An 11,442-nucleotide genomic window follows, 5' to 3' on the forward strand; every position below is an offset into this window, starting at 1 on the left:
TGCAAGGGAGGGCATGGGTCAGGCCACTCATAAAGGTCAGAGAGGGGATTACGAGACTCCATGACTAATCCAAAGGCTTAACCAAGTCCTGGCCCTGAATCTGTCCTCACCTGGGCAGCCCAGGGACACAGATGAGGATGAGACCTGGAAGTCCCTCTAGCCCCATCATGGGCCTTTGATTTACAAATATGCCTGAGTCCCCATCACAGACAGCTCCCTCACTGCACAGCAAAAAGGAGGAGGATGGGGGAGTTAAGAAGGGCAGGAGTGTGGGGAAAGAAAAGGTTGGGTAGAAGGAGGACCTTAAGTACAGGGACCTGGAGAGCTGCCAAGAGAAAGAGCAGGCGGACGATTGCGGGAGGGGGGTTGTTTTGGGACAATGCCTGGGGAAGGCAGAATTTGAGGAGGAGGAAGCTAAGAGTTTAGGAGTGAGGAAGAGCCTAAAGACAGCGCTGGGAGGGTAGAGCCAGTGCATGCATGGTTCCCAATACATTTGGAAGAAATAATGCCTTCAGTTTACCATCCTTTGACTCTGGGATATTGAGAAGTGTAGGAAAGCCACATGAGGTGGTACGGAAAGGGTTCAGAGATAGCAACTGCCTGAAGAAAGAAGTACCCTGAGAAAGGAGGCAAAAGACAGGCCTGTGTGGCTCCCAGTTGCTCGGCAACCGCCGCGGTCAAAAGCTAGCGTGGAGGGCGCAGGAGGTGTGGCTCCAGGAAGCAACTCTAGGCTGAGACCCCGCCCTTGACAACAAAGCTAATCAAATCCCGCCCCCTAACAACGAATTCCTAAAAGAGGTTCCGCAGCCTAGTCGGGCTCTTACGCAGGCGCAATCCTCCCTGCTCCACGAAGCCCCACCTCCTGATCGCTCCTTTTTGAGTTTTCTTATTGGAGAATAAAGCTGCCAAAGATTTTCCTTTGTTTCGGAGGCGGGATCAAACACTCTGTCCTCACTCTGATTGGTCACTCTAGCAGTCTATCGCCAGCTGTACGGTCCTGCAACTGTTTCTCGCGTGCCTATTGGTCCCGGAGATGATACTGTGGCGTCGGGGGCAGAGCAGTCGGGGAAACCCGCAGCGGATTGGGTGGTATCAAAGCGAGGGGCGGGCCCCACCGGCCGGGCGGTTGGGCCGTGAAGGGATAGTCTTTTCGGCGCTGAGGACGGGCGCTGAGGAGGCGGCGGTGGCTCCTGGGGCGTTTGAGCGGGCTCACTCGAGCCCGCGGGCCGACGCGGACGCAGGCCCAGCTGGCGGAACCGCCCCGGACTCCCCGCGGGCCTTCCTAGCCGCCATGGAGGACGGTGTCTACGGTAGGACGGGCGAGGCGGACGGGCGGAGTGGCTCCCAAGCTCAGCCCAGGACAGGCGAGCGGTCGCGAGGCTCTTTTCTGCGCGCGGAACCGGCTTCCGGCCCCGCCGAGAGCCGGGGATTCCGGGGCTTTGTTTGGGCCGAGCCCTCTTCCGGCGGCGGCCGGCGGGGCGGGGCGGCGAGAGCGGAGCGGGGCGGGGCGTACACCAGCGCGAGCCGCGGCCTGGCTTTCTTGCTGAGGTTCTTTACAACCTTCCTGCCTGCTGTCCCGGACCCAGGGACTTGCTGCCTTAGTTTGTCTTCTCTGTGCACCCAATATTCAGACCACGGAACCAGGAGCCAGAGCCTCGGTTCCTTTTCAAGAAAGGCACCCAGGATCCAGGACCCCAACTCCCACTATGTTGGAGCCAGGGATCCGGCCCCCTTACAAGAAGTGTACCCAGGGTCCATGCCAGGGTCCCCACCGTGGTGGAGCCAGGAACCAGAGTCTTGGTGTCTTTCCAAGAAATGCATCCAGGGTCGTGGACCCCAGGACCTCAGCCGTGATTGTGGGACCTGCTGCCTTTTGAGAAAGACACCCAGGATCCAGGGCCCTAGATCCCCTGAGATGATGGAGCCATGAGCCCAAGGCCCTGTCTCCTTCCAAATGTTTTCAGTATCCAAGCCTCCCATTCTACCGTAATGGAACCAAGGAGCCAGGACATCCGAAATTCAGACCCACAAGTTCCCAACTGCGGTGATAGGTCCAGGAGCCCAGGCCTTGGTTTCTTTCCAAATCATACCCAAGATCTAGGTCCCCACTTTCATGATGAAGCCAGGGCTCCACATCCTTCCAAGTACTGGGCCCAGAAATTCATCCCCCAGACCTGTTAAGAGATGAGGTTCCCAGGTACTTCTGCCCCAGACTAAGGGTGCAGGGTCTTACTTCTCCCCTAAGGTTTCAAGTAGCCATTCCTCTTGAGTACAGGAATCCAGGATGCAGCAGTCCTGGCCCCCAGAACTCATTTCCTGATCCTGACCCCTAGAGCCCCCAGACTTGACTCCAGAGGAGCGCATGGAGCTGGAGAACATCCGCCGGCGCAAGCAGGAGCTGCTGGTGGAGATCCAGCGCCTGCGAGAGGAGCTGAGCGAAGCCATGAGCGAGGTGGAGGGGCTGGAGGCCAATGAGGGCAGGTGAGGGCCGTGGGGAGCTCATGGTGAGGGCTGTGGGGAGCTCATGGTGAGGGCCGTGGGGAGCTCATGGCGCACAAGGCTTGGCCAGGGCCCTGGGTGCTCAGGCATTGACCTTGGCTGCTGCCCACCCTGCTTTTGCAGTAAGACCTTGCAGCGGAACCGGAAGATGGCAATGGGCAGGAAGAAATTCAACATGGACCCCAAGAAGGTTAGCTGAGCAGAAATTTAGGCATGGTTTTGACATCCTAGGTTCTAGAAGTGTTAAGATGATAGTTTCCTCTAGGCAACAGAGTCCTGATCTCTGCCCATCTGTTCCATGAATGTCGTGTACTGAGACCCCTGGGAGTCTGGCTGTGCTGGGAACCCTAAGCCCCTGTCATACTCTCAGGGACCCCCTACCTCCAAGTGTACAGCTCAGGGTGAGATACGGCAGTAAGGGAGGGGGTGCATGTTTACAGTTCATGGACAGGTATCTGTGCTCACTTTTCATTGTAGTGGGTAACGTATTCAATTATTCTTCAGACCTGTTCCTGCCGGACCCATTTGTATGTGCTGGAATCATTTAAGCAGAGGCTGAGGGCATGGGTTAGGGATGATTCGTGGGGAGCTGTAAGAAACTGAGCGTGAAGCTGACATGCTCTGTTACGGTGGAGAGACTTGGGTTTTGAAGTTTATGGGGAGCAGCACCTTCTGCCTCGGCACAAATCTGGCCCCCTCCCTCCAGGGGATCCAATTCTTGGTGGAGCACGAACTTCTGCAGAACACACCCGAGGAAATTGCCCGCTTCCTGTACAAGGGCGAGGGGCTGAACAAGACAGCCATCGGGGATTACCTGGGGGAAAGGTAAGCTCCCACCTGCGTGGTACCCCAGCCTCGTTAGTGGCTTGTGTAGGGAGCAGGCTTGGGGCTTCCACCTGAGTCAGGATGCAGTGGGGGGCTGGAGACTATAGGAGTGGGTACCTGTGGTCATCCTGTGAGTAAGGGCTCTGCTTGTATTTGGGGCACTGTTGATGGCTGAGTGACAGTCCCTTTATCACGTACACACAAGCTAGCATCTGAAAGTGTCATCCTGAAGTTTTGATCATGGGTCAGAGCTGCAGGTATATGATGGAGACGACCTGTGGACATGTGAGTGCATAGGAACTAGGAACGGTCTGTGAGTTCTCAGGTAAAGGTCAATTCTTGAGATAAAAGCATCTGGGGAACAGAGAAAAGAGATGCCATCAGGTAGTCTGTGTGCTCTAAGATTGACAGGCTGCAAGAACAAGGTGTCCTACTCAGGACTCAGCCGAGTGAGAGGTCCAGCTGCCGTGAGGGCGGCACAGTAAACGAGATTGATACTACTATAGCTCCTGTTGCGCCTCCTGATAGGACTCTCTCTCCTTCCAGGGAAGAGCTAAACCTGTCTGTGCTCCATGCTTTTGTGGATTTGCATGAGTTCACCGACCTCAATCTGGTGCAGGCCCTGCGGTGAGAATGGGGCAGAGATGCATGTGCCAGGGCTTTCTCAGTTGTTAGGGACAAACCACTGCAACAGAGACAAGCAACACTCCGGAAATGATTGTCTCTAATAGGACAAGTCCAGGTGGGGCCTCCTTCAGCACACCTTTCTCTCGGTGTGCTCAGTGGAGCCTCCTACCTGGCAGCAAAAGCACAGTCCAGTTAGCAAACTTGGGGGTGGAGAAAAGACTGTCCTCTGTAGACACTCCAGATTAGAGTGACTGCTCTGATTAGATTACATGCCTACAAACTCAAGCAGCTGGGGTGAGAAATTTGGGTCTGACTAATTGTTTTAGGGTTGGAGTTGAAACAGCATTTCACCGTGTAACCCTGATTAACCTGGAACTCTATGTAGACCAGGCTGGCCCTGAATTTACAGAGATCCATCTGCCTCACCCTGCTGGGTGCTGGGATTAAAGGTGTGCATCACCACACTGGGCAGCGGTAGGATAATGGCCTGTCCACTTCTAACAGGGACTAAGAAGTAGAGTGTTTAACAGCCCTGAAACCCATGCCTGTCCCACCCTCCCCTAACCAGGCAATTCCTGTGGAGCTTTCGCCTCCCTGGAGAGGCTCAGAAAATTGACCGGATGATGGAGGCCTTTGCCCAGCGATACTGCTTGTGTAACCCTGGGGTCTTCCAGTCTACAGGTAGGACCAGAGGGCAGGGCATAGACCTGTATGTAGTCTGAGGGAGGAGTGCTGGAATCTGGACTGGGTTTGAAGGAAGAGGCCAGGATCTAGGTTCCCAGAGTTTGAGGGGATAGGGCAAAGGTTTTGGGAAGGTTCTGGGTCATCACCAGCTACCTTACTCTATTGTTGCAGACACATGCTATGTGTTGTCCTTTGCTGTGATCATGCTGAACACCAGCCTTCACAATCCCAACGTGAGGGACAAGCCAGGCCTGGAGCGCTTTGTGGCCATGAACCGGGGCATCAATGAGGGTGGAGATCTGCCTGAGGACCTGCTCAGGGTGAGTACTGTTCCCAGCCCCACCCATCTTCCAGCCTTCCACCCTATGCTCCAGGGTCTGCTGGTGTCTCTTCTGCTCCCAGTTTTCTGGTCTGGTTATTTTCTGTCTTCTGTCATCTCTGAGAACTCAGCAGAGTTTCCCACCATTACCCCTTCATCTTTTTTTCTTCACTCTACCCTCTGTTTCCCTTTCTACCCACGTTCATGCTTTTCTCCCATGGATGATTTCTCTGTCACTGGGGAAGTCTCAGTGCCTGGAGTTTCTAACCTGTTCTTTGCCCCTCAGAACCTCTACGACAGCATCCGAAATGAACCCTTCAAGATTCCTGAGGATGATGGGAATGATCTCACACACACCTTCTTCAACCCAGACCGTGAGGGCTGGCTCCTAAAGCTGGGTACGTCCCTCCCTGAGCCTGCTGGCAACCCTGCAGGGAGCCCTGGTGGCCTGGATCAGGACTGAGCACCCTGTTTTTGCACCTCTGGGAGCGTCAAGTTTCCACACCTGTAAATAGGGCTGAGAGCAAGAGCAGGCTGTGTATTTCCCAGCCTGTATAAAGTGCTCCTGGCCCCCACGTGCTCATATGCCAGAGCTTGATGGACCGGGCTGTTAGCTCCCCGGGGCAGGTCACATGTTGAACAGATTGTCTGCCCTACACCTGGGCTCATTGTCAGCCAGCTGAGCATCAGTCGTCCCTAGGAGAGCCAGCAGAGACAGGGTGACTGGGCCCTCTGGCCCGGCTGGGGAGGGAGCAGCGCAACAATTGTGGTCGTGATGCAGATGATGTGTCCTGTGGCACCATGCCTTAAACCAGCTCCTTAGCCATCCAAGGCCAGAGAGTTGTTCTCAACACTCAGTGGGTACTGTGTGAACCCTGAGGACCCTAGGCAGCATCTGGGTACAGGTCAGCCATTAGTTACCATTACAGCTCCCCAGATACTTGTAGTAGAGCTAGCTGTCTCTTGGGCCTGTACTGGAGGGATAGAGGAAAGGCTTGCATAGTCACTGCTCAGAGACAGTGTGAGGGCCACAGTGGGACAGTTGGGCACTCCCTGCAGAGTGAGGGTGCGGTTAGAGTCAGGCCTCACTTTCCTTGGGCTCTGGCGAGCAGTGAGTTGGCACCGTCCAGGTCTGAAGTCCTGGTTTGAATTGGGCACTTGGAGCAGGGCATTGCATCTTCACAGCCAGTGCACACCCTGGCATCACCCTGACCCTGGCCCCTTGGTAGGGTGCAGGGAGGTCAGTAGGGTCACTGATGATCAGCCTCCTCAGCGCACTGTGATCTCCCTGAGCCTTAGAGGAAATGAGCAAGAAGGCAGCTTCCCTCAAGTTGGGGCTCTGAGCTCTGCCAGTAGTGCCCTCCGTTTTTCATGTGAAGAAACTTAGGTGCAAAGGTGCCCCCGCCACTTACTGACCATCATGGCTGACAGAAGCACTGTTCATCCAGAGGCCACAGTAGCCATCTCGTTGCAGGCAAATGTGTGTGGGTCTCCAGGCTGGAATCAGAAAAGGCCCAGGGATTTCCTAAGATCACACAGCTAAGACCACCCCAACCCTTTGGTCAGGGTAGAGAGTCTCAGGGAATGTGTTTTCTAGGACCATTCTCGCAGGCTGAGCACCCCCTGGGAAAGGTTGAAGCCAGGCCAGGAGCATGGTGGGCAAGGGGAAGCTTTGGCTCCTCCCCATGTGGATGTAACTGGTTTTCTTCCTCTCTCCCCCTCCCCTCTGCCTGTTCTCTTGCTGTGCCTCTGGCCCCTGTGCATCCCTTCCCTGACCCCCTATTTCTGTCGCTGCGATTCTTGGGGCCACCCCATCCCTCCGCCTTCCCTTCCACACCTGGTCCTGCCTGCTTTCTTGCTGTCTGCCCCAGGAGGTAGGTACCTGGTGTCCTTGCCCGCCCCCAAACAGAGAGGGAGGTACTACCCTGGCCTTGGCCCGGGGGGAGGAGCTTGGGCCTGTGCCAATAGAATAGCCAGAACCTGTGGCCCAAGCAGGGGTGCCACTCCTGGGGCCCCAGCAGCCTGTCCTTGCCTGCCTGTCTTTTCCCTCACTGCCTCTGTCCTAGACCTAAGAGCCCTACCTTTCCCCACTCTGCCCCACCCCCAGCGGTTCCCCGCTGAGCCCGGCCCCTCCCACCCCTTCCCTTGCAGGGGGCCGGGTGAAGACTTGGAAGCGGCGCTGGTTCATCCTTACAGACAACTGCCTCTACTACTTTGAGTACACTACGGTGAGGGTGGAGCTTGCAGATGAGCCAAGATTCTGGGGGGCAGGACACTCAGCCCACACTCTGAGGGAGTCAGTGGGGGGACCCATGGAACCTGAACTCTGACTTTGCCACCTAGGACAAGGAGCCCCGAGGGATTATCCCCCTAGAGAACCTGAGCATCCGGGAGGTGGATGATCCTCGGAAGCCGGTAAGATTCATGAGGTGCCCTTAAACCTACACCTCCCTGTCCTGGCCCAGGGCTTTTCTGACCTGTCCCCTCCTCTGTATCCTAGAACTGCTTTGAGCTTTACATCCCCAACAATAAGGGCCAGCTCATCAAAGCCTGCAAAACCGAGGCTGATGGTCGGGTAGTAGAGGGAAACCACATGGTGTACCGAATCTCTGCACCCACACAGGAGGAGAAAGAGGAGTGGATCAAGTCCATCCAGTGAGCCTCACGGGACTGCGATCTGAGCGGGGAGGGCTGGGCCTGGGCTCAGGCCCTTGATCCTCATCAGACCCCTTTTTGCAGGGCTGCTGTAAGTGTGGACCCCTTTTATGAGATGCTGGCAGCAAGAAAGAAGCGGATTTCTGTGAAAAAGAAGCAGGAACAACCCTGACCCCTATCCCCAACTCCGTTATTTATTTTGGAGCTGCCCCGCCTGGGTGGCAGGACCCCTGGGCCCTGGGGCTGTGGATCCTGGTTCCCCATTTGGAAAATCACCGCCTCTAGCTCCTGGCTCCTTATTTGTAATTAACATGTTGGTAATCTTATTAATTATTTAACCCCTTGCGCCTGCCGACGCCCTCATTTCTTGGGTTTGGGAGAACTGAGAACCCATCTTCTTGCTATTAGCTAGGACCCTAGAGGATACAGGCTGCAGCGCAGGTGCTTCCCAGACAAGTCCCTCTGCCCCTTCAGCTGCTGAGTGAAGGAAGGATTTAGAGTCTAGGGATGGTATTAGGTATAGCATACTCCTGACCAGACCACCATGTTCTGGTGGGGCCTGTGATCATCGGGAGACTGGCACTAGAACAACAAAGGCCTGGCTCAGGAGGGAAGAAGGCCAGAGAAGACCTGTGTTGGACACAAGGAACTGGTTGTGCTGTCCATTGAGGGCTCCAGCGTGGACTAGAGAGGGCACAGTGGTACCATGAGGGGCATGGGATGGCCTTGGAGGTGGCAGAGTCAGCCTCCTGTAGAGGCAGTTGTTTTGTCGGAAGGCCTAGGCACACGTCCTGACTCACGGGAGGAGTCTTAGCGGAAGTAGGAATGCTGAGTCCCCAACTGGTCCTGTCTTCTGTGCTTCTGCTGGAGTGGTGGCTCCGGAGAACAAAGGCCCAGTGCCTACTGCCCACCTTTGGAACCAAGAAACTTGTGTTTTCCTGGCCCGTGATGAGCTTAAACTGAATCCTACCTCATTCTCCTAATGCTGGCCTTCTAGACTGCTAGCTACCGAGCCAGACCTGAAGTGGTATTTCTGGAGGAATCACCACTTCCCAGCATGCTTTACCATGCCGGCCTGACTGGGAAGGAAAGATTACCCTGTAGCCTTCTGGGGATTGAGATTCTGGAAGGTATGTATTGGATGTGCAAACCCCTGTTGGGGGTTTCTTTGTCTTTCCTTCCCTTGGCTACAGGCACCTTTGGCTGCCCACCCCAACAGCACTGGTCCAGGTAAAGTATGAGTGTCCAGATTACATTTTAGGTGGGCTCTGTGGCTCGGGCTGTATGTCAGTAGACAAAGGTAGTCCTGTCTTCTAGGTATGGAAGGTTTTCCATAGTTTACCTAGACCTTGGCAAGGAGGCATGAACTACTTCCTCCCCAGGAGCTGGTGTGAAATGAGTCCCAAATAAAATGGGATTTCCAGCATCACCCAAAGGGCCAGGAAAGCACTGAGCAATGACTCAGTTCTTAGCCACCCTTTCACTCATGGTGTCTGCCTCCATGGGTTGAACCCAGGACTTGCCAGGGAATGGTGACTGGCAGAAGAGAAGCACTGCGTGGGTTTTGGGACCAGATTTGCGTGGCACAGACTGGTAGAGTTTGGAAAGGGTGGGTTTGGGCTGGATGGTGTACTCTCACAAATGAAGGTGACAAGGACATGTGGGGCATAGGAAAACAGCAGTAGGGTGCCTACCACAGGGTCAGTGCCTAGCAAACGTGACTGGTGTGTGCTGGTGTGGCTGTGTGCGGCACAACAGGTTATGCAGGCCTGACTGGGAAGCTACCATGTGAGGCAGGAGTGTGGTGTGTTTAATGTGGAGTGGTCAGGATGATCTGAGAGTGGAAAGAGATGTGTGTGGTCCTTGGTGGTCCAGGGACTGGAGCAGGAGAGGGTATGGAGAAGCTATCACCATGGGCCCAGGGTTCTGAGGATTGGCCGTGCTGCCTGACAGGAGCTAAAGGAAATGTTGGCCAAACTAAGCTGCAAAGCCTCGAGGATGTGTAGAACATTCAAGTCAGCAAAGTGCTTGAAACTGTCCTTCAGGCCAAGCATGGGAGGTGGGTGTCCGCAGAGGCAGGTTAAGGCAAAGAGAATCAAGGTGTTCAAAGCCAGACTGTGTTATGAGAACATGCTTTCCCCAGTGCCTGCCAGCATACCAGCACACATAAAAAAAGTCCTGCCAGAGTGGGTATCAGGGCAGAAGGCCACAGAGGTAATAAACGCAGAGTAGGGTACATAACCAAGGAGTGCCGGTGGTTACCTGAGGCCAGGCTGGCAACTCCACAGAAGAGATTTTCCCAAATACTGGTGTCGTTGGTCCATGTCTTCTAGCCTCCAAAACTGAAGCGGTAAGTTTCTGTGGCTGGAGAGTCTGTAGGGTGAGCCCCAGCCTTCTTCAGTTGCAGGGATCCTCATCCCAGGTTCCTCCCTCATACTAGAGAATTAGGACTCAAGCCCTGCTCCCTGGACCTAGGTAGTACTTTAGCCTCTCAGGCCTGGATCAGCTGCCTCCTGACACCAGGACTTCTGATCCTCTTCACTCACTGAGGCTTGAAGGTCCGAGCCTTCCTCCCTCACCCACCAGTTCTGCCCACAGCCCTTTTCCCTCAGACCTAAAAATCCTGGCCTTGACCAGGCATAGTGATTTGTGCCTTTAATCTCAACACTCAGAGGCAAAAGCAGGCTGATCTCTGGGTTGGAAGCCAGCCTGGTCTACAGAGTAAGTTCCAGGACAGCCAGGGCCCCAGAGTCAGTCAGTAAATCTCTCTTTCTCTTCCTCTCCTTCCTTCCCTCTCTTCTCTCTCTCTAAACACATGTGCGTGCGCGCGCGCGCGCGCACGCGCGCGCACACACACACACACACACGTACACAGCAAAATAGATTTAAGAAAAATCCTAACCGTATCCCATTCTCAGACTTGGCCTGAGGGATATAACCCTCATTATTTGAACTAGGACCTCAAGGCCTAGCCCACCCTGCTACCATGATTCCCTCTCCAACTTGGGCTGCCATGCCTCTAGGTTATATCAGTTACCATTTGCTAGGCAGTGGTCCTATGGTGGGGAGAGTGACCCCTATCCTGTCACTTTAGGTTATAACCCAGAGTACATATTCTGCTCAAATCCACCCCTTGCTCTGACTTCTTCCACCATGCAAATTCACTCTCTTCATGTACCAATAAATCTGGTTCTCCTGCCCGGCAGTGGTGGCAAACACCTTTAGTCCCAGCACTTGGGAGGCAGAGGCAGGCGGATCTCTGTGAGTTCAAGGCCAGCCTGGTCTACAAAGCTAGTTCCAGGACAGGCTACAAAGCTACAGAGAAGCCCTGTCTCGGGGGGAAAAAAAATCTGGTTCCCCAAGTGTGGGGATGGGGGACCTAGTCCAGAGCCATCAAAAGCCTAGCCAGAGAGAAACTAAGAAACAGGTATCCACAGGAGAAGAGGGGACAGGGATAAACCCTGTAACTGAGGCAGAGAAGCACTGGGAGAAGAGAGACAGGAAGGAGCCAGCAGCAGAGTCAGAGGCCACTGCACACTTAGGCAGGCAGAGAACAACTGTCCATGCCAGAGAGAAAGAGAGGTGTGTGTGTGTGTGTGTGTACAGCTGTCCATGCCTGAGAGAGAGAGAGATGTGTGTGTGTGTGTGTGTGTGTGTGTGTGTGTACAGCTGTCCATGCCAGAGAGAGAGAGAGATGTGTGTGTGTGTACAGCTGTCCATGCCAGAGAGAGAGAGAGATGTGTGTGTGTACAGCTGTCCATGCCAGAGAGAGAGAGATGTGTGTGTGTGTGTGTGTGTGTGTGTGTACAGCTGTCCATGCCAGAGAGAGAGAG

The 11,442-nt window shown here is 54.7% G+C and overlaps 1 protein-coding gene across 1 annotated transcript; it reads left to right on the plus strand.

Annotated features, from left to right (window-relative positions):
* The first annotated feature begins 1,095 nt into the window (after nt 1-1,095).
* On the plus strand, nt 1,096-7,954 carry Cyth2 (cytohesin 2). The gene is made up of 12 exons (XM_005366771.2): nt 1,096-1,310; nt 2,334-2,481; nt 2,623-2,689; nt 3,206-3,324; nt 3,871-3,951; nt 4,520-4,632; nt 4,807-4,955; nt 5,241-5,352; nt 7,106-7,182; nt 7,298-7,369; nt 7,455-7,609; nt 7,694-7,954. The coding sequence occupies exons 1-12, from the start codon at nt 1,292-1,294 to the stop codon at nt 7,779-7,781; spliced, it is 1,200 nt and encodes a 399-aa protein (XP_005366828.1). The 5' UTR covers nt 1,096-1,291; the 3' UTR covers nt 7,782-7,954.
* The last annotated feature ends 3,488 nt before the right edge of the window (nt 7,955-11,442 follow it).

Source organism: Microtus ochrogaster, unplaced genomic scaffold (assembly GCF_000317375.1).
Source record: "Microtus ochrogaster isolate Prairie Vole_2 unplaced genomic scaffold, MicOch1.0 UNK14, whole genome shotgun sequence".
Classification (NCBI taxonomy): domain Eukaryota; kingdom Metazoa; phylum Chordata; class Mammalia; order Rodentia; family Cricetidae; genus Microtus; species Microtus ochrogaster.